Genomic DNA, 21773 nt, shown 5'->3' on the forward strand with positions numbered 1-21773 from the left:
ACCGCCGGCTGCTCCCGCCCACCACCCACCCCTCGCCAGCGGCCCCTCCACCAGTTCTCCCTCCCCTAGCTCCTCCGGCCGGCTCACACGAGCGGCGGCGCGAGACAGCGGTGGCTGGTGCGAGCGAGAGAGAAGAGAGAGGAGGAAGAAGGAGATCGTGCGGCCCACGTAAGCCGCACGAATCTCAAACATCGGAAGGTGAGGGGGCTTCCCATCTTCCGGAAGATACATAGGATTGGCTGGGCTAACCCGCTTGCTTTTTACTACTAACCCGTTAACTGACGCCCCATTGGTCGTTTGTGAGTTGTGACAGCCTGGCTTGGCATGGCATGGCAGCCCAATGTGGGGCCAGGCGCTTCCTATAATATCCAAAACCGGCGATTTTTCCACGGAGCGGACGCGACTCGCATCGTTTCACTTGGAGCCGCCGACTTCGCTCGGAAACAAGTAAATCCTCCACGATGTTTTCTTTTGAAATTGCCATCTCGGATCAAGCAGTCCACTGCCTGCCCACTCTAAGCGCACGGCACGCGGGGGGGGGGGGGGGGGGGGGGGGGGGGGGGGCACGTGCTCGAACTGTGGATGGCCAACACGGCCGGCCGAAATCGCACCGACCTCGGAGAGATCGACCGTGCAGAAGACGCTGCTGATCGGTTATGCGATCGCACCGATGCGTCAGTAGCGAGCGTTGATCCGTGGTGGTGCGTGCTCTCCGGTCTCCGTCGAGCTCCCACTCCGGTTTCGAAAAGCGACCGGCTCGGGATAGATTACTAGATCGATTAACGAAGCCGCATGCTTTCCCCGGACACCCCGAGGCTGACACGGCGCGGCGTATCTCGCTGGGGTGCTCCGGCCCCGCGGCTGACGGCGAGAGGGCGACGCGCTTATCACCGTTCGCCAATCACCAATCACCATTGATCGCAGTGGCAGAGGGGGTCGGCAAAGCAGCGGTGAGCATGGCCCGGGCGATTCCACGTGCGGCACATGGATTCTTCCAGGATTTTGACAAAAGTTTCGTGCTCTGGAGACCCGGTCTGCGCGAGTGCACTGCCGGTCCCTTCGCCGCGAGCTTTTCGCTTTCTTTTCTCCGTGGTTTCGGAGCAACTGATAGGGTGGATGATTGGACAGTGATGCCGATATTTTTGTAGGACGAGAAGGATGCTGACATTGACTTTGTGTTTTTGTTTGTTCTTTTTTCGAACCATTTTAGTTATAATGACGCGAGCGTGCTTATCAACATGTTTATCCTCGGATAGAAAATACATTGTTATTCTTTGGCCTCTGATTTCTCTAATGTAATTGGTCGATCGTCAAGTTCCAGGGTGACCGTACATGGTTTAAGCGTGCTTGTATCAGAATATCTGATATAATCCACGTCCACATCAGAACTTTGGTATTGGTGTTCACAATTTGTGGGAATACATATTGGTAACTGGTTCATCGCATGGGCCCCTGTCGTAAAAGAGAGACATTATTGAGGACCAAGTTCTTCGTGTTAAGAAATGGCAGGGTGGATTAGCGCCACTGGCCACTAGATACCTCTTTTCAGAAACAGGCGAGATAGTGGCCAAAGTCAGAAACCACTGAAATTAATGGACACATCCTCTTGGAAAGCAAAGCTTGATTAAAGATCTTATGAGAGGTTAAGAAAATTTTGGACATTTCCCCCAGGGCAAGCATATAAATGCTTTCTGGCATCGACTTCCTGACCATCATCCAGCATCCACTGGACAAGTTGCAACCATAGCCAATGAAGGACGAAAAATGCGGTAAAGTTTCCCTTTTGTAGTGTGGTAAAGTTTCCTTTTTTGTTGTGCACATCAGCACATGCATGCGTCACTCGATCCTATACATTTTCCCACGTTTACCAAAACTTTACCTTTTCTGACATACAGTTTCTGTTGGGACGTACCTGAACATGTGATGAAGTACTTGTTACTACAATTGCGGAGTTTTGCACCATGTTTGCTTTTCTTAATTGGATCATAACGGATTGCAGAACTTGCTAACCTATGTTTTTAAAGCGGTAAGGCGGGGTGAGGTGATCCACCACCGCCTTATCGCCTAGGCGGGCTAAGGCGAGACCTTAAACAAGGCGAGCCGCCACCACTTTGTCGCCTAGGCGACGTCTTAAAAACAGTGTTGCTAACTACTCCGTATTTCACGTGCAGATGTGACATGAGCCCATGACCTGCTGGCTGCTGCTCCCTAGTCCTGTGCTATCAGACTCGTAGTCTCGCACAGGCAGGCCATAACATGCAGTTAGGCCAAGCCACCACATGTATCCAATGGATATGGCAAAGGCAGTTCATAAGAAAGTGTCCACCACCAGTAGTCTATTATTATTTCTCTTTCCACAATGTACAACCTATAAGATGAGGCCTATATAAAATAAAAAATCTCCATACACCCAACCAATATGCAGGAACCAGGGAGAGAGAATGATAGAGTGAGAGAAACTAAAATTTTTTATTACTTATGGGTAGCCCATAAATTTATGGGTAGCCCATAAATTTATGGGTAGCTTTTACTATGGACTACTTTAACACCCAACCAATATGCAGGAACCAGGGAGAGAGAATGATAGAGTGAGAGAAACTAAAATTTTTTATTACTTATGGGTAGCCCATAAATTTATGGGTAGCTTTTACTATAGACTACTTTATGAATAGGTTTCACAATGTTTCTAGCTGGTGGAAAATATTTTAGTCCTATGGAGTATGGACTACTCTTATGGACACATTGTGGTTGCTCAGTGGCGCCGCCGATGTAAGTGGCAGCCTTGCGAAGCTAATCGCGTCCGCTCCGCGCTCCGCGAGGAGCCCTGTCCTCTGTTTCGGCAAGCAATGAATAAACAAGAAGTACCTCAAGTTTTCACTCGTCGTATGTCTTCACTGAAGAATCTCTTCTTCCTAGCGCATCTCTTCCAGTAGCGCTTCCTAGGTTGTTTCATGTTTACCCTCTAGAAACTGATCCACGTCACATCAATTGGATGCTCGTCAAATCATGGATTATATTGTATCACAGAAGATTTAAGTAATACAGAAAGATTAAGCTAAGAAATGGGGGTACAGGATGATTGCTAAACAGGTGGTCAACCAACCCGCGCACGGTGCACGCTGCACGGCGGCTGCAGAATAATCTTTCGGGAACAACGACTGACGTTCAGAGGGGCGCGAGGATGTGAGAGACACGAGCATCAATTCGAACCTCGGGCCCCTTTGCGCAGCGTTCTTTTTTATCATCAGTCGAGACAGTTGCCACAGCTGATGGTAAGAGAATCGCCCGTCGTGTACTCCGGGCCTGAAACCACACACCCACGGTGCTTGTCCTTCCACGGCGCCGACTTCTCTTTCAGAAAATAGTTTAACTTGGATGTCAGATTCAAACGAAAGCAGTCGTTTCCAGTAGAGAGATCCTCCAAGCTGTAAGCTCAAGCATGTGAATTTTTAATATAAATGTCTTAATGCAAGCACAAATATAAAGTTCGAAAATTATAACATGGAACTAAGTCCTTGATGAAAAATACTATAGTGAGGAATTTTTTCAGTCATGTGGCATACCTGCCAAACCTGCATGATGTCTTGTCCCAATGGAGATCAACTTTTGTGAATAATAATTTTACCGAAAAGGCTCAGCAGTTCAATGTTTTCTGGTAAGCAACCTGTATGCACAAGAGAGGATGCTGGAGGATGAGTTCAGGCGTTGAAGTGCCACTGCACTAACAGTCCATTAAAGAATATCATGTAATCCTGGTTGAGCCGCAATGGTTCGGTTCAAGGACCAAAAGATGAAATGGAGTAGCAAAGATAACTGAAGTACTTTGAAAACCAAATAAATTAAATGATCAGGAACATACTGAAGTTGAAGTCTTCGTCAACTCCCTGATGGCCATTGTGGCATAGGATGATGCTGGTAGAGTAAATTCTAATTTTACAGCCAGCTTCTTGGGTAACAGATCTGAGATGCCAATAGATTTGGTTTTCTCTGAGCTAGCTTCAGTGCCATCAGTGGTTGACCCAGAGGTGTACAATGAAGCATCCAAGCTAGAATCACATGATGGGCAACTCGAAGTCCCATCAGATAGCAGCTTATTTGCTTCTGATGGCTGTGTTTTGGATAGAACAGCTAAATCAGTTTCCACTAAAGGTACATTGTCTTCTGTGTAAGTCATTAGGTCCCTGCAACCATTTAAAAAAATTTAATGAATAGGGTTGTTTATCTACGTTGTTCACTACAGCATAAATAAATAAAGTTTCAAGGAAACAACTAAAAGGCAATAACCAAATAATTTGATTGAACAAAACAGGAAAACTCTGCTTATATTGTGCATGTACCATTTAAAATCAATAGGTCGTTGGAGTACTCGACGGTAACCTCCTCTCATTCCTGTAATCGAGAAGTCCCTAACAAATGACAGTCAAGGAAATATATGCTAGATAAGAGCTTGCTCCACTGGCCTTACAAGTATATTGCATGTAAGAAACCCTTCCCAATATGTAAAGCACAAAATATTGGCTCTGCATAGATAAATGTAATTTTTAAGTCCTCATTATCCTTCTGGTGTAATCTGAATTCACTTTATGATGGCACTGTAAGACAATAAAGTTGTTCAAAAGAGGAGACAGCTAGCAGCAAATGGACCTTGTGACAGAGTGACTTACTTGATCCCATGGACGCTCTCTATCAGGCTAATCCCATCCTGAGTCACAAAATTAGATAAACATTTATGGCAACAGTTAGATAAGAAATCATTTGAATGTCTGAAACTCAATCGCTTTCTTCATAATCTGACTGGAAGAATTTTCTATTCCACAAGTTTGTCAAAGATTGTCAATCTCACAAACTTCTCTAGAAAGAGATAATATATTAACCTGTAACACAGCCATGCTAAAAGTTCAAACCAACTTCCTGACCTAATAAATTATTTCCGCACCATAACTTTTGGACAAAAGAAACATAACATATCATAACTATATGCTTCAAGTAATATGCATATAAATGTACACCAATTTTTTCGGCGCCCGGGGGGAATCAATTCTTGGGCATAAAAAACATAAGATGCTTGCACAGCATATTTAACTATTTAGTAACACAGATGTCTTTTCAGTTTATACCACAACAATCCTCTGAAATAACTGTAAAGTTCATGATAAAATCCATTACCTTCTTGGCTATTTCATGATAAATCCCAGCAACTTCATTCCTAGGAAGCAATGTTTCTGAACTGCACTTGGAAAAAGGTAAGGATAACACTTGAAACACAAAATTGTATAGCATAAAGCATGTGCTCCTCACCCAGGCAAAGGGAGGACAACGTCCTCAAAAGTGTAAACTGCCTTCAATAAATCTTCAGAATCAACTATCTACAAAAGAAGTTCATGATTGGGAGTTTTGTTATATCAGTTTATGCACAGGTTTGTCAGTATAAGTATCTCTATAACAATTGTCTATAGCAAACCTTCAAAGACTGGATCACTTCTTCAGGAAGTGTTTCATAAGACATTTCCATTTCTGGTGAATTAGTGTGGCTACCATTATCATCGAAAGTATCTACTGTAGCTGCTTCTCCAAGAGAGCACCCCTTTTTGTAAACCAAGTCGCCCTCTACAACTTGTAAAATACCTGTGAGTTCAGCCATTATTAGCATATCTCACAAAACAAGAGCATATGCTAGAATGCCATTTTAGACCAACAGCCTGAATGAACAGCAGAATCCGATGCACAAGTAGACTTACCATACTTTTCAACTCTCATACTTGCAGCGTGGTTCCATAGGTAACTCTGGTAACTATGTACATACCTGCACATCATGGTTCTATTTGAGTACCAGAACACACACAGTAAATACAAAAAGCTAACAGTGATGTACTACATTCTTCAGTACATAGTTAACAATAAAAATGGAAATTTAGGTCAAAATACTGCAGCATACATCAGTCTCAATGTTTTAGGTATAGCCATTAGTGCTTGTAGATAGTTGCCAGGGTACTTCTTCAAACGCTGAAGCTGGAAATGAAAGAGAGCATGATTCAGGTGCCCACATCAATTAAATATAAGTCAATCTTAAAATGATAAAAGAAAAATTAAATATGGTCTTCATGATGAATTCGCAAATATTGGAACATGAAAATAGAAGCACAGAAAGGGAAAATTTTATTTATTACATCTTATTGTGTAAGTTGACTACTTTTCTCTATTGGGTGCCACATTTTGTACAGAAGTGTCATGTGGGGCCGCACGTACGCCCGGGGGGCCCGAGACGTGCGCCGCGCAGCGGAACGCCAGCGTGTCGGGGACGCCGCGATCACCGCGACAGGCGCCGGCGATGGTTTGGATTCGGCAAGTGGCTAGATTAGAGGAGATCCTATAATTAAGGAAGGATTTGTTCGGAACTTTGTAAGGGCTACGGCCTATAAGAACTTCTGTACTCGGTCATTAAGGGGCAAGCAAGAACAATTATCCAATCCTTCCTCTTCTCCAAACCCTGGGCGCTGAGGGGTAAAATCTCGCATCCAACACAGGTCGCGGCTACGATCTACGTAGCCGGGGGCCGCCTACCTTATCCCTCGACGCCCTTGACAACCTGGTATCACGATCCAGGCGTTCCTCGCCGCGCCGCCACTCCTCGTCCCCGCCGCGCTCACCCTCCCCACCACCGTTCCGCCCTACCTCTGCACCATCAACCCCGCTCCGCTTCGCCGCCATGGGTGACTCGGGTGCCAACCTCCAGACCACCCTGGACAACCTGGCCGCCACCATCAAGACCCTGCAAACGACGGTTGAGGCCAACGCTCTGGCGATCCATCGCTTGACTGAGGCGCAGCAGCAGTCTTCGTCGTCGTCGGGCAACAACCGGTGCCCTTCCGATGAACATCACAACGACCGACCGCCGCGATTCCAGAAGCTCGATTTGCCCCCCTATGATGGCAAGTCCGATCCCCTGATCTTCATCAATCGCTGTGAATCTTATTTCCATCAGCAGAGGATCAGGGAGGAGGAGAAGATTTGGATGGCGTCGTACAACTTGGAGGACGGCGCTCAGTTGTGGTATTACCAAGTCCAGCAGGATGAGGGTGCGCCCTCATGGCGCCACTTCAAGGAGCTCCTCCACCTGCGCTTTGGACCACCTCTCCGATCCAATCCACTCGGCGAGATGGCGGCTTGTCATCGGACCGGTACCGTGGAGGAGTACCAGGATCGGTTCCAGGCCCTGCTCCCGCGGGCGGGCCATCTGGACGAGGCGCAGCGCGTCCAGTTGTTCACCGCTGGCCTCCGTCCCCCGCTCAGCCATGACGTGGAGATCCACAACCCGCAGACACTGGCTTCGGCCATGAGTCTCGCCCGCAAGATCGAGTTGCGGAACAACTGCGCCGCGCTAGCCGCGCGCGCGCTCCCGCGCGACCGGCCGCTCCTGCCGGCGCCTGCGCCGCGGCCCGCGGCACCGACCCCAGCGGCGGACACGGCGAACAGGGCCGCACCAGCCCAGATCACGGTGGAAGGCCGGCCGGTCCGCCGGCTGACTCAGGCCGAACAGGAGGAACGCCGTCGCCTCGGCCTCTGCTACAACTGCGATGAAAAGTTCGGTCGCGGGCACAACCGAGTCTGCAAGCGGCTCTTCCTCCTCAAAGGCGCCATCGAGGACGAAGCCGACGACGGGGCCACCGCCGGGGAGGAGGACGAGGAGAACCCGCACTTCTCACTCAACGCGATTGCGAGGGTCGCCTGCGGCGACACCATGCAGATCCGCGTGGCCGTGGGCGCCGCCGCCTTCACCGCGCAACTCGACTCGGGCTCCACGCACAATTTCATCGCCGAGGACGCGGCCTTGCGCACGGGACTACCCCTGCAGCGCCGTCCTCATCTCACGGCGACGGTGGCCAACAGCGAACGCGTCTCCTGCCCCGGGGTGATTCGACAGGCTCCGATCACCATCGGCGGAGATGTGTTCCGCGCCGACCTCTTCATGATGCCACTCGCGGGGTATGATCTGGTCCTTGGGACGCAGTGGCTGGTGACCTTGGGGCCGGTGCTCTGGGACCTTGGCGCCCGGAAGATGTCGTTCATGCGCCAAGGGCGCACCGTGTGCTGGACTGGAGTGGTAACGCCCAACGAGCCGAGCGTCCGGACCACGACGGCCGACGCGTCGCTCCTGGACGAACTGCTCGCCGCGTTTGGGGACGTTTTCGCCGAGCCGAAGGGGTTGCCGCCACCGCACGCGCGCGACCATGGCATCGTCCTCAAGCCGGGCGCGCTTTCGGTGGCGATCAAGCCGTACCGGTACCCAGCATCCCACAAGGACAAGTTGGAGTGGCAATGCGCCGCCATGAGGGAGCAGGGCATCATACGCAACAGCGCGTCGGCTTTCTCCTCGCCGGTCCTCCTCGTCAAGAAGGCAGATGGATCCTGGCGCATCTGCGTCGATTACCGCGCTCTGAATGCCCTCACCGTCAAGGACGCGTTTCCCATTCCGGTGGTGAACGAACTGCTGGACGAGCTCCACGGCGCTCGTTTCTTCTCCAAGCTGGACCTTCGCTCCGGGTACCACCAGGTTCGCATGCGGCCGAGCGACGTCCACAAGACGGTGTTCCGCACACACGAGGGGCTCTACGAGTTCTTGGTCATGCCTTTCGGCCTGTGCAACGCTCCGGCGACATTCCAAGCACTCATGAACGACGTGTTGCGCCCCTTCCTACGCCGGTTTGTCCTTGTCTTCTTTGACGACATTTTGATTTACAGCGAGACGTGGACCGACCACCTCCGCCATCTCCGAGCCGTCCTCTCCATGCTGCGCCAGCACCAGCTCTTCGTCAAGAGCGCCAAGTGCGCCTTCGGCGTCGCGTCCGTCGCCTACCTGGGCCATATCATCTCCGAGGCGGCGTCTCTATGGACCCGGCTAAGGTGCAGGCCATCCACGACTGGCCGGTTCCTCGCTCGGCACGAGCGGTGCGTGGGTTCCTCGGTTTGGCCGGGTACTATCGCAAATTCGTCCGCAACTTCGGCACCGTCCCCGCCCCGCTGACCGCCCTCCTCAAGAAGGAAGATCTCTAGCCTACCCCAACTTACTTGGGAAAAAAGGCTATGTTGTTGTTGTTGTTGTTGTTGACGCAGCAGCCGCGGCCTTCGACGAGCTCAAGAAGGCCATCACCTCGGCGCCGGTGTTGGCAATGCCAGATTTCGCCAAGGACTTCGTGGTGGAGTGCGATGCTTCCTCGCATGGGTTCGACGCGGTGCTCATCCAGGACGCGCACCCCATTGCGTTCTTCAGCCGACCCGTCGCGCCGCGCCATAGCTCCCTTGCCGCCTATGAACGGGAGCTTATTGGTCTCGGCCACGCCATCCGGCACTGGAGGCCGTATCTCTGGGACCGCCGCTTCCTCGTCAAGACGGATCATTACAGCCTCAAGTACCTGCTGGATCAGCGCCTCGCCACAATTCCCCAGCACCACTGGGTGGGGAAACTGTTGGGCTTCGACTTCACGGTCGAATACAAGCCCGGCGCGGCGAACGTGGTGGCGGACGCCTTATCCCGCCGCGCCACGGACGAGGGGAGCATCATCGCCATCTCTGGGCCGCGCTTCGACTTCGTCTCGCGTCTCCGTCAAGCGCAGGACACTGACCCAGCTCTCATCGCCATCTGGGATGAACTCCGCGAGGGGTCTCGTGGCGCCCCGTGGACGCTCGTCGATGGCATGGTTCAGTTCGGGGGGCGTCTCTACATCCCGCCGGCGTCCCCGTTGGTCCAGGAGATCACGGTGGCCGTTCACGAGGACGGGCACGAAGGCGTCCAATGCATGCTTCATCGACTACGCCGTGATTTTCACTTCCCTAACATGCGTCAGCTGGTGCAGGATCTTGTGCATTCCTGCGTAACGTGCCAGCGTTACAAATCGGAGCACCTCCACCCGGCGGGCCTCCTTCCACTACCCGTCCCATAGGGTGTCTGGACGGACATCGGGCTGGACATCGTGGAGGCACTGCCGCGCGTCCGTGGCAAGTCCGTCATCTTCACGGTGGTGGACAGGTTCAGCAAATACTGCCACTTCATTCCTTCTTCACCGACATTGTACGTCTCCACGGCGTGCCCCAGTCCATGGTGTCCGACTGCGACCCGGTCTTCACCTCGACGTTCTGGCGCAAGCTCATGCGGCTGATGGGCACCAAGCTTCACATGACGACGACATTCCACCCTCAGTCCGACAGCCAGATGGAGACCGCCAACCGCGTCATCGTCATGTACCTGCGCTGCCTCACCGGCGATCGGCCTCGCCAGTGGCTACGTTGGCTGCCTTGGGCGGAGTACATCTACAACACCGTCTTCCAGACGTCGTTGCGCGACACTCCGTTCCGCGTCGTCTACGGGCGCGACCCGCCGACCATCCGCTCTTATGAGCCCGGGGACACTCGCGTGGCGGCTGTCGCCAGGAGCATGGAGGAGCGCGATGAGTTCTTGGCGGATATCCGCTATCGCCTGGAGCAGGCGCAGGCGATCCAGAAGAAACACTACGACAAGATCCATCGACATGTCTCCTACCAGGTGGGCGACTGGGCCCTCCTTCGTCTCCGGCAACGCGCGGCTTCATCCCTTCCTCAGGCCGTCTCCGGCAAGCTCAAGCCGCGCTACTTCGGGCCCTATCGTGTCGTCGAGCTAATCAACGAAGTCGCCGCATAGCTGGCTCTCCCTCTGCGCGCCAAGCTGCACGATGTGTTTCACGTCGGGCTCTTGAAGAAGTTCAGTGGACCACCACCCGACGCTCCGCCGCCACTACCTCCGGTCCATCACGGCGCCACGGTCCCAGAACCGGAGAAGGCAGTCCGGTCCCGGTTGGCACGAGGAGTCCGCCAGGTTCTTGTCCAGTGGAAGGGAGAGAGCGCTGCATCGGCTACGTGGGAGGACGTCGACACCTTCACCGCCAAGTATCCGAACTTCCAGCTCGAGGACGAGCTGCTCCTCGACGGGGGGAGAGATGTCATGTGGGGCCGTGTAACACCCCAGGTGTTAATCACCTATAATCAAGATTAATCACGGGCTTAACTAGTTAATTAGAGACCTAATCTTTCGGGTACAAATCGAGTCACAAAAAATCGACTCAAGTTCAGTCCAATTTTCTGGAGCCTGGGAAAACCCGGATACTCCGGGTTTGCACCCAGATATTCCGGAATTACCCGGATACTCCGGATTTGTTTCCAGATAGTCCGGACCTGGAGTTTCTATATCATGTGTTTTAGCTCTTGCACTGTTTCCAAACGTTAAAACATCAGCTCTTCTCTACTCCTCACTCTCTCACGCTCACCCTCACTCTCTCACGTCACTCTCTCCCTCTCTCACGTCCACTCCCTCCCTCACTCTCTCCCTTAAGTGTTCTCCCTCTCACTAGAGCCCTAAACCCCAAATCCTCCACCCCAACTTGAGCACAAGGCCAAGAAGGCTTCAAAATGGTGAGGAGCACCTTCTTCTCCACATGTTCCTCCACGGGAAGTCTTGGGTTTCAAGTTCTTCGCGCGGGGAAAAGCTCGTTCAAGTTACTCCAACTTGTGCCGGCCCGATCTATCTTTCTAGGAGGTTCTAAGTGATTTCCTTTGGTCAATCATCTCCTTATGCATCCTTGAACTAAGATTCAAAAGGGTTTCAATTTTGGTGGGCTAGTTTTTCCACCATGAGAATTTCTGTTCTTGGTAGAAAAAATGTTGTCGGGCCCGGAGACTCCGGGTATAAGCCCGGATACTCCGGATTTGGAACACTCCGGGGAAAACTCCGGGTATAAGCCCGGATACTCCGGATTTTTAACATTCCGGGGACAACTCCGGGTATAGATCCGGAAACTCCGGACTTGGGAGTCCGGATACTCCGGGTATTAATCCGGATACTCCGGAAATTCCGGATGTTCCGGATTGAAGTCCGGATATTCCGGGTTTTGCAGAAGTGAGGGCGTCGGGTTGTCTCGGGTAGTGGTGCGTGTATACGGTTTAGGCTTGTTTCAAAGTTATAAATCATACTGCATGCATTCTCATGTCATATGCATACGTGTAGACGCCGCCGCCGAAGGAGCCGTGTACGAGGTGATCGCCGGGCCACCGGAGCAGCGGGGGCAAGTTCAGCAGGAGAATTGTGAGCACCCGGCCCAAGGCCCAGTTGACCCCGGTGCTGAGCAGCAGACTCAAGGCAAGCCCCGGTGCTATGCTTAATAGTTCTCGATAGAAGTCGAGTGACTTCTTGCACTTGCGAGAAATAGGATGATTAGAAGTCGAGTAATTTCCGGTTACTCATGAGATATATAATATTTGACAATCCGGTTCCGAGCTGTTGAATTTGATATAAATGGAAGCTTGAGACCGGGCGGGAGAGGTGTAGTTCCGCCTGTGTCGGTTAAGGACCGAGCCGTTGTTGGCCCTGCTGATCATGTTTGAACTGTACTAACCGCATGCCGGGAGTAGGAGGTAGTCAAAACCGGTAAGCCGAGTACTGCCTCACCTCGAAAGTACAGGACTCCATCTCACCTCCTGGGGTAGTCGAGTAGTCGCGGAGAAATGAGGATGCATATGTTTACTTTTGGTGGTCTCACGTTGAGCTCGGCTGACCATATGATGGTGGGGCGGTCCTGTAGTTCAAGGCGGGGAGGGGAAAGGTCGGTGCGTGGGGTCCGACGGGGATTTTGCGTGCCGTGTTGGTTAGGTCCACCTTGCAAGGTTAAATCGGATCGATTCGCCGTCAGTCGCTCTCGGACATGAGCATCTTGATCACTGCGTCGCAACGTAGTGTTATGATGGAATGATGAGTATATTTATTTATATATGATAATGAACACATTGAATTATTATGGATTGCACCACTATGTTTGCTATAGTTGGTTTAAGCAAATATTAAACTAGTTAATTTATATAGAATCTGAAGCTAAAATATAGAAATTAAGGAATTACTTTAGTCGCTGTTTTCTTCAAAAATAACCACCAGCCAAAAGCCTTGCATGTCTAGAGATGTGGGTTAAGTTATACCCACTGGTCGGGTAAGTTTTGCTGAGTATTAGTTGCTCAGGGTTTGTTGTTTACCCTGTTTCAGGTATAGGAGCTAACTAGGTTTCCCATCGGTGGGCTTGATGTGGCTCCTTGTCTTCATGTCTCGGTAGTCCTCGGCTTATTTAGTTTGTTTTATTTAATCTCTAGTATAAATACTCTATAAGTTAGATTCTCTTCCGTGCTGTCATTTCTTTTGTAAATTTTAAATTTAAAGCTGTTTGTAAAAGTCTTAATATTTTTTTGCTATTTTTGTAAGATTATATCGTGCTGGTACCTTCTGCGCTCGCCTTCGTGCGAGACTTCTGGTGTGTTTCGGTCGGCATGTGGGTTGAAAGCAGCCTGTCAAGTTACACTTAATTAAGCTAATGCGTCTGATGCGTTCAGATGATGGCGGTTACGCTTAATTAAGCGTTTTAACTCGACGGGTCTGTCACAGCTGGTATCAGAGCTGAAATGCACCAAGGGGGTACCAGCAATATTATTTTAGTGTTTTCAAGACTAAAAATGAATTTCAGAAATCTACATTGATTTGCGATTAAGGGATTATGAGAGATTAGATCGTAAGCCCTATATAGCATAGGATATGTCAGGTGGCTATATATATAATATCAACTAACTTCTAGCTATGTAGTAGTTATGAATAGATGTATATATTGTGATTTTTCTACAGGTACACTAACCCCGCTTACGTAGGGAAAGTTCATAGTAGACTGCTAGTGTATATAGTGAGAGTACGTATTGTGCCACCGAATGGTCTTCGTATATTGCCATGGATTGATGGGCAAAAATTTATTTTTTGTGAGGACGTATAGGTCATGCGTGCATCATATCATACATGTTATTTTGTTTTGGATATTTATTAGTATCTCCGCATGAGTTTCTGTGTGCTGTGCATGTTTCACTTTTGATGATGTCGGACCTAATGTGGTTAGAAAAATAGGAAGATTAGTGCGCTGTAATTGAGCAAAACCTATCTTCGCATTTAAACAACTAAAATTCAAAGATACGAGTTTGGTGTTGGTCTGTGTTTCTTGTCTCTGAGGATGAAGTCTTCTGGTCGATTGCTATTATCCTTGAGGGTCGAAATAAGAATGTGATCTTTAGGCGATATCCTTGGTTGACTATCGTAGTCTGACCTCCAATTCATAACCAGCTATCGATAACTCATTAGTGGCTCAATGACCATTTCCTTTTATCCGGACGATAATGTTTCCTACTCTTGGTCAACGGTAATTTGAAACCGTATATCCTCATCGTTGGGCCATACCTTCAAATGCTCCAAGATAATTCATCCCGGTCATCCTTGATGACTAAGAACATCCGGTTGTTCTTCTAGCATTGATATTGTTTAATTTTTTACTCACCTTGATTCCTATATCTTATGTGGACCGTTTGCATTATTGCTCAAATAAATATAAATAAATTAAAAACTTGATTGCATTCATTGTTGTCATCATGCGTGATTATAGTCGTCATACATGAATAAGGTCGCATGTTTGTTGCATAGCAACCACATTATTGCATCACATCACATCACATTGCATTGGGCCATACAAGGTTAGGGAAACATTGGTGGTAGTTTGGTTGACTATATGTGTTCGTACTTTTGAACATGTTTTCTGGCTGTTTTCCGCTTACTTAATCTCTTCCGATCCATTTGTGTTATTCGGGGTGTTATTATGGGATCTTATGTGGTGGAGATTTGCCCCATGACTTATAGTGCCGCGACGGGACCTAGGGCCTTGTGTGTGCGGCCGCCAAGCAATTGTGCTCCTGGGAGCGCGCCGGTGCTTAAGTATGTGTGGATGAAACTACACCATCATTCCTTTTTGTGCAATATTTGGAATTTATTTCTTCTGCGTTTGTTCTTTAAGGGGGTAGGCTCTCGGAGAGTGCGCTAACGGGTTGTTTGATGTTTGAATTTCTGGGGATCATAGCCATTGACCTGCATAGTAACATGTGCATCTTGCATCATATTACCTAATTAATAAACGATATTGAACAAGAATGTTCTTGAGCAGAAACTTGCCTTGATGCCCTTTCTATATTGATTCCAGCAGCTCCTTGAAACTCACTTAGTATAATCATGGTTCCAGCTTCCAACCAAAGATGGAAAGACATCCTTAATGTAATCTTTTCTAATCAATATCCATTGAAAGTCTCTCCGTGTATTTCACTTGAACGACTTGATGTGTTCCGGTGTTTTGTTCCCTGTTTGGTCTGATGCAGGTGACTTGAAGCGTTTTTCTTCTTCCAAATATTTCCTTAGTTTTTTAAAAAAATGTCCAACTTTCATGAGTCCGATCCAATTCCTAGAGGTCAATATTTGACCCTTGCTTTCCTTTTAAATCTCGGGACGAGATTTCTTTAAGGGGTAGGATTGTAACACCCCAAGTGTTAATCACCTATAATCAAGATTAATCACGGGCTTAACTAGTTAATTAGAGACCTAATCTTTCGGTTACAAATCGAGTCACCAAAAATCGACTCAAGTTCAGTCCAATTTTCTGGAGCCTGGGAAAACCAGATACTCCGGGTTGGCACCCGGATATTCCGGAATTACCCGGATACTCTGGATTTGTTTCCAGATAGTCCGGACCTGGAGTTTCTATATCATGTGTCTTAGCTCTTGCAATGTTTCCAAACGTTAAAACATCAGCTCTTCTCATTCCTCTCTCTCACGCTCACCCTCACTCTCTCACGTCACTCTCTCCCTCTCTCACGTCCACTCCCTCCCTCACTCTCTCCCTCAAGTGCTCTCCCTCTCCCTAGAGCCCTAAACCCCAAATCCTCCACCCCAACTTGAGCTCAAGGCCAAGAAGGCTTCAAGATGGCGAGGAACACCTTCTTCTGAACATGTTCCTCCCCGGAAAGTCTTGGGTTTCAAGTTCTTCGCGCGGGGAAAAGCTCGTTCAAGGTACTCCAACTTGTGCCGGCCCGATCTATCTTTCTAGGAGGTTCTAAGTGATTTCCTTTGGTCAATCATCTCCTTATGCATCCTTGAACTAGGATTCAAAAGGGTTTCAATTTTGGTGGGCTAGTTTTTCCACCATGAGAATTTCTGTTCTTGGTAGAAAAAATGCTGCCGGGCCCGGATACTCCGGATTTGGAACACTCCGGGGAAAACTCCGGGTATAAGCCCGGATACTCCGGATTTTTAACATTCCGGGGACAACTCCGGGTATAGACCCGGAAACTCCGGACTTGGGAGTCCGGATACTCCGGGTATTAATCCGGATACTCCGGAAATTCCTGATGTTCCGGATTGAAGTCCGGATATTCCGGGTTTTGCAGAAGTGTGGGCGTCGGGTTGTCTCGGGTAGTGGTGCGTGTATACGGTTTAGGCTTGTTTCAAAGTTACAAATCATACTGCATGCATTCTCATGTCATATGCATACGTGTAGACGCCGCCGCCGAAGGAGCCGTGTACGAGGTGATCGCCGGGCCACAGGAGCAGCGGGGGCAAGTTCAGCAGGAGAATTGTGAGCACTCGGCCCAAGGCCCAGTTGACCCCGGTGCTGAGCAGCAGACTCAAGGCAAGCCCCGGTGCACATCCTATTATTTGAAATTATGACGCCTATATATGTATTTATTACTTGTGCATTACGTTTCAGGAGTTAATTGGAACCCTAGTTGTATGATCCCTAGATTTCCCTGAGTTGTACTAGCATGTATAGGACGATAGAAATGATATGCTTAATAGTTCTCGATAGAAGTCGAGTGACTTCTTGCACTCGCGAGAAATATGATGATTAGAAGTCGAGTAATTTCCGGTTACTCGCGAGATATATAATATTTGACAATTCGGTTCCGAGCTGTTGAATTTGATATAAATGGAAGCTTGAGACCAGGCGGGAGAGGTGTAGTTCCGCCTGTGTCGGTTAATTACCGAGCCGTTGTTGGCCCTGCTGATCATGTTTGAACTGTACTAACCGCATGCCGGGAGTAGGAGGTAGTCAAAACCGGTAAGCCGAGTACTGCCTCACCTAGAAAGTATAGGACTCCATCTCACCTCCTGGGGTAGTCGAGTAGTCGCGGAGAAATAAGGATGCATATGTTTACTTTTGGTGGTCTCACGTTGAGCTCGGCTGACCATATGATGGTGGGACGGTCCTGTAGTTCAAGGCGGGGAGGGGAAAGGTCGGTGCGTGCGGTCCGACGGGGCTTTTACGTACCGTGTTGGTTAGGTCCACCTTGCAAGGTTAAATCGGATCGATTCGCCGTCAGTCGCTCTCGGATATGAGCACCTTGATCACTGCGTCGCAACGTAGTGTTATGATGGAATGATGAGTATATTTATTTATATATGATAATGAACACATTGAATTATTATGGATTGCACCACTATGTTTGCTATAGTTGGTTTAAGCAAATATTGGACTATAGTTAATTTATATAGAATCTGGAGCTAAAATATAGAAATTAAGGAATTACTTTAGTCGCTGTTTTCTGCAAAAATAACCACCAGCCAAAAGCCTTGCATGTCTAGAGATGTGGACTAAGTTATACCCACTGGTCGGGTAAGTCTTGCTGAGTATTAGTTGCTCAGGGTTTGTTGTTTATCCTGTTTCAAGTATAGGAGCTAACTATGTTTCCCATCGGTGGGCTCGATGTGGCGCCTTGTCTTCATGTCTCGGTAGTCCTCGGCTTATTTAGTTTGTTTTATTTATTTTCTAGTAAAAATGCTCTATAAGTTAGATTCTCTTCCGTGTTGTCATTTCTTTTGTAAATTTTAAATTTAAAGTTGTTTGTAAAAGTCTTAATATTTTTTTGCTATTTTTGTAAGATTGTATCGTGCTGGTACCTTCTGCGCTCGCCTTCGTGCGAGACTTCTGGTATGTTTCGGTCGGCCTGTGTTTTGAAAGCTGCCTGTCAAGTTACACTTAATTAAGCTAATGCGTCTGATGCGTTCAGATGATGGCGGTTACGCTTAATTAAGCATTTTAACTCGGCGGGTCTGTCACAGGCTGCACGTACGCCCGGAGGGCCCGAGACATGCGCCGCGCAGCGGAACGCCAGCGCGTCGGGGACGCCGCGATCACCGCGACAGGCGCCGGCGATGGTTTGGATTCGGCAAGTGGCTAGATTAGAGGAGATTCTATAATTAAGGAAGGATTTGTTGGGAACTTTGTAAGGGTTACGGCCTATAAGAACTTCTGTACTCGGTCATTAAGGGGCAAGCAAGAACAATTATCCAATCCTTCCTCTTCTCCAAACCCTGGGCGCTGAGGGGTAAAACCTCGCATCCAACACGGGTCGCGGCTATGATCTACGTAGCCGGGGGCCGCCTACCTTATCCCTTGACGCCCTTGACAAGAAGATTTAATAAAAGTAGGTCACTATAATATTACGGAGCATGGAACATATATAATTGTGTGTTCTCCAATGTTCCAAACTGCTACGTGCATTCGTGCAAGACGGACTACATGGTGCTGCATAGGACCTAAGCTACCTAAACTAGTATTATAGTTTAAAGCACGTGTCTAGCCAGGCTTACAAATAATTGAGCAAATTTCACCACTACCAGTTACCCGGCTGCTTTACCTCTCCAAGCTTCCTAACTTGCAGCTGAAGCTGAAGCAGAACCGCTGACCTTAAAATTCATGCATGGCATTGCATCAACACCGTAATAGTTCACAGAAACTGTGTACTCTGTAGTAAAGCAAGTTTATGGCAGCCTGGCAGGTAGGAAACAGAAAAACCTACATCTTGCTTTGTATATATAAGAGGACTCCATAAGCACCAGGAGTCCAGGACCAATTAGATGCCATGTATCCAGGAGATGTGTAGTAAATGTGCTAGAAAGGAAAAGGTATACACATTTATTTTCAGCAACAGGTAAGTCTGGAAAAAGAGAAAGCCTACCATAGCTCTCTCAACTGTGAGATGTCGGGGAATGCCACTAAGTGCTACATCAATATCACCATGCCCCTTATAATGTACCTGCACCTCATTCATTGCATAGTGAAATTAAGTTCACAATTGACACAAAATATTTAGTTATTTATAAGGGAAAATAGATTATCACCTACCCTTGTACCAAGAATCAAGCTGACAGCATGTCTCCACTCTCCTCTAAGCAAAGCAGCACCAACAATGTGAGTAGGTACTGAACCACTACCAAAGCGCTACCAAACACAACGAAAACATTTTTTTCTGAGTTGCAGAATAACAAACAGAAAAGACATTTCATAAAAAGGTATAACAATAAAAGATGATGAACTACACCTCACACAAAAACGTAGAGATAGTATGAATTTGGCTAGCAAAAAATGGTATATTTCCTGTACCTGTAAGCCGTAGTAATTGATAAATCCATTTTTACTCAGGCCATCAACAGCAGCCTTTATCACATCATCCGATTCTGCAACAACATTCCTGGACAGAAATAGCAGACATGGGAAGCATGAATTGTCCATTCGCTCTTTAATTACCAAACAAGTCATGGCACAAATGCATGGACTAAAGATAGTAGCCCACAATGAAGGCCAAAATTTTGCAATTCCTTTTAAGTTGTAACTTTAAATTTATAATCACCATGCAATAGCTGAAAACATTGTCTTAAGCAAGCAACCAAACATTTTATAGTCTGATGGCGTGTTTCACAATCCATGTGCAGCATAAACATTGATCACTGGCAAAGGGCAAGCAATTTCACTAAGACCGTACCTGACATACTATGGTACCAGCAACGGGCAAGGAGAATACGCACCTCAAAGTAATTGCAAATCGGTTCCCTTTGAGTTGTCCAAGAACAAGACCCTCGTTCACGTAACTGGAGAAATATTTGCAGTTAAGTTGTCAGTGACTTTAGTAAAAGGGGTTCATAGTTCACATGCTTTACTGGTTACCTAAAGTCTCCAACTCTGATACCTATAAGTTTGTTATTAAGAGCGGCTAACCTACTGGCATGTACCTTGAAAAGCGTCACCTGATCAAAAGATGGTGAATCAGAAAATTATCAACAGAGAAAAAATATATACTCAACTTAGTATTTTATTTGAAATTACATCATATATGCTTCTGATAAAGGTTTTCTTGGCTGCAGTACCACTGAGATCAGACTTTCATCTGATAAAGCTTATTCAGATACTTCATTTCCTGACCAGACCATGTTGATCAGATTGTCCAGTAAACCGATCAGTGGAAACAACTTAACGCGTACCTGTTGGGTTGTAACAGCACGTTTATCCTTTGTCCCCGCAACTCCAAACGATCTTGGCTGTGGAAATTAATGCCACCAACCAATCAACAGAAGGCGACAAATGAATTCAGCAACTCAAAACAGAAAACATGCAAATGCACTTTGATCAACCAGAGCATGGCACCTACCTGAACCCCTAGCATCTTTCCTATAACTCCTAGTGCCTCTTGCGTGTCTCTGTTCTCCTTGTAAAGGTGAAACCTGGTAATATTGCTTACTATTAGCAACTACATTTGAAAAGACAACAAATACGATTTTCAGTCAAATGTGCATCCTAAAATATTCTTATCAGAGCAGGTACAGATTAAAAACCATGCAACAATACATGCATACAGAAAAGAAAATGTCGTCACCTCAGGAACTTCCCCAGGTGATAAGGCCAGGATGTAGAGCCTCTACTATCAAACGGCCTGTCATCTCTCCAGCCTGAACTGCCCATGCCTCTCTTAGTCCTCCCTCTCCCACCGCGTGGCCCTGACCCCAACCGCACCCTAATACATTTCTGAATCCCATCACTGTGATCAACAGTATCCGTGATCAGGAACTTGAAATTCCTCTTGATGAATTCGTGCACCTCCTGCACAAAAACAATGTATAACAGAACAATGACACACTGATCATCCTGGAACGATCGGGACCACGACCTCGAGAATGAAAACCCACCGAACGATGAGCCTTATCGGCATCAGCTGAGAGAATGATTGGCGACAAATTGCCATCTCCTCCGTCCAAAACACTCCCCAGCAATCCCCTCAACGCGTCGTGATCCGCTTCGCCGCAGAGCAACCGGAACGACTCGAGCGCGCGGGAGTAGTCCTCGTCGGCGTCGCCGTCCTCCGCATTATCTCCACACTGCAAATCCACAAGCACCAGGCGGCCGAAGCGAGGTCAGAGCCTCAGGGATGCCCGATAAGACAACATCCCGGCCCACCAATCCAAACCAGCGGCGCGGGAGCTTGAGAGGAGAGGGAGACCTCATCGACGTCGGGGAGATCGAAGGATGTGAGGCGGACGAGGGCGCCGTCGCGGGCGACCTCGTGGACGACGAAGTCGGAGTAGCGCTGCTTGAGGGCGCCGCGGAAGCCCGGTACGGTGGAGGCGAAGCGGGAGATGCCGACGTCGGGCTCGGCCAGGGGCCCGCAGCGCGGCGCGGGCAAGGGCGCGGACGGATGGGCGGGGGCCGCCGCGCGGGCGCGGGCGCCGCGGAAGTGGGCGGCGAGGGGACGGGAGAGGGGTTTAGGGGTGCGGAGGAGCGGGAGGGGGTTTAGGAGACGGCGTCCTCGCATTCTGTCGGATGCGAGGTGGGGAGCACGGCCGCCGGATGGGAGGGGGCTCAGCCGCTCAGGGGAGGGGAGGGGCGGAGGGCTGGGCCGCTGGGGAGGGGAGGGAGCAATCGTCTACCCGCCCGGCCGCGCGCGGGAGCTCTGTTTCTCTTCGTGCGGACTGCGGAGAGGAAACCGCGATAGCGTGCGTGGCTAGCGTGGCAGAGCAGGCCGTCCGATGCGCGTCCGAGGGGCGTGGAATGAAACCTCTAGAACTCGAATCGAGGAAGAGG

At 48.9% G+C, this 21773-nt stretch overlaps 1 protein-coding gene across 7 annotated transcripts; it reads right to left on the reverse strand.

Moving 5' to 3' along the window:
* Nucleotides 1–2979: 2979 nt before the first annotated feature.
* LOC120661929 (pseudouridylate synthase 7 homolog) lies at nt 2980–21667 on the reverse strand. Of its 7 annotated transcripts, none has more exons than XR_005670137.1 (22): nt 21193–21638; nt 20882–21070; nt 20572–20795; nt 20347–20419; nt 20180–20236; nt 19866–19945; nt 19727–19789; nt 19305–19392; nt 19047–19142; nt 18880–18957; nt 18721–18812; nt 18559–18607; nt 5936–6009; nt 5739–5803; nt 5462–5625; nt 5299–5366; nt 5167–5227; nt 4665–4702; nt 4338–4406; nt 3860–4181; nt 3564–3664; nt 2980–3346 (listed from the first exon to the last, which is right to left on the reverse strand). XR_005670137.1 is itself a non-coding variant. In XM_039940943.1 (21 exons), exons 1-21 carry the CDS (start codon nt 21502–21504, stop codon nt 3635–3637), a joined length of 2292 nt encoding a protein of 763 aa, XP_039796877.1. In that variant the 5' UTR covers nt 21505–21638; the 3' UTR covers nt 3559–3634. The 7 variants fall into 7 exon arrangements, 2 of the variants coding, with proteins under 2 accessions (XP_039796877.1, XP_039796878.1); XR_005670136.1 differs by having other exon boundaries at nt 2980–3425; nt 21193–21636; XR_005670139.1 differs by lacking the exon at nt 2980–3346 and having other exon boundaries at nt 3559–3664; nt 4338–4520; nt 21193–21667.
* Between the last annotated feature and the right edge of the window lie 106 nt (nt 21668–21773).

The sequence above is a fragment of the Panicum virgatum genome, chromosome 2N, assembly GCF_016808335.1.
Source record: "Panicum virgatum strain AP13 chromosome 2N, P.virgatum_v5, whole genome shotgun sequence".
In the NCBI taxonomy this organism is placed as follows: domain Eukaryota; kingdom Viridiplantae; phylum Streptophyta; class Magnoliopsida; order Poales; family Poaceae; genus Panicum; species Panicum virgatum.

What these genes read in the sequence shown, in the direction of transcription:
- LOC120661929 (XM_039940943.1), bottom strand. Translation starts at nt 21,504, where the DNA reads ATGCGAGGACGCCGTCTCCTAAACCCCCTCCCGCTCCTCCGCACCCCT. An exon ending in TCAATTACTACGGCTTACAG is followed by an intron (nt 19,143 to 19,304) that starts GTACAGGAAATA and finishes TGTGTTTGGTAG; the next exon opens with CGCTTTGGTAGTGGTTCAGT. An exon ending in ATCATGAAATAGCCAAGAAG is followed by an intron (nt 4,703 to 5,166) that starts GTAATGGATTTT and finishes TTTGTGACTCAG; the next exon opens with GATGGGATTAGCCTGATAGA.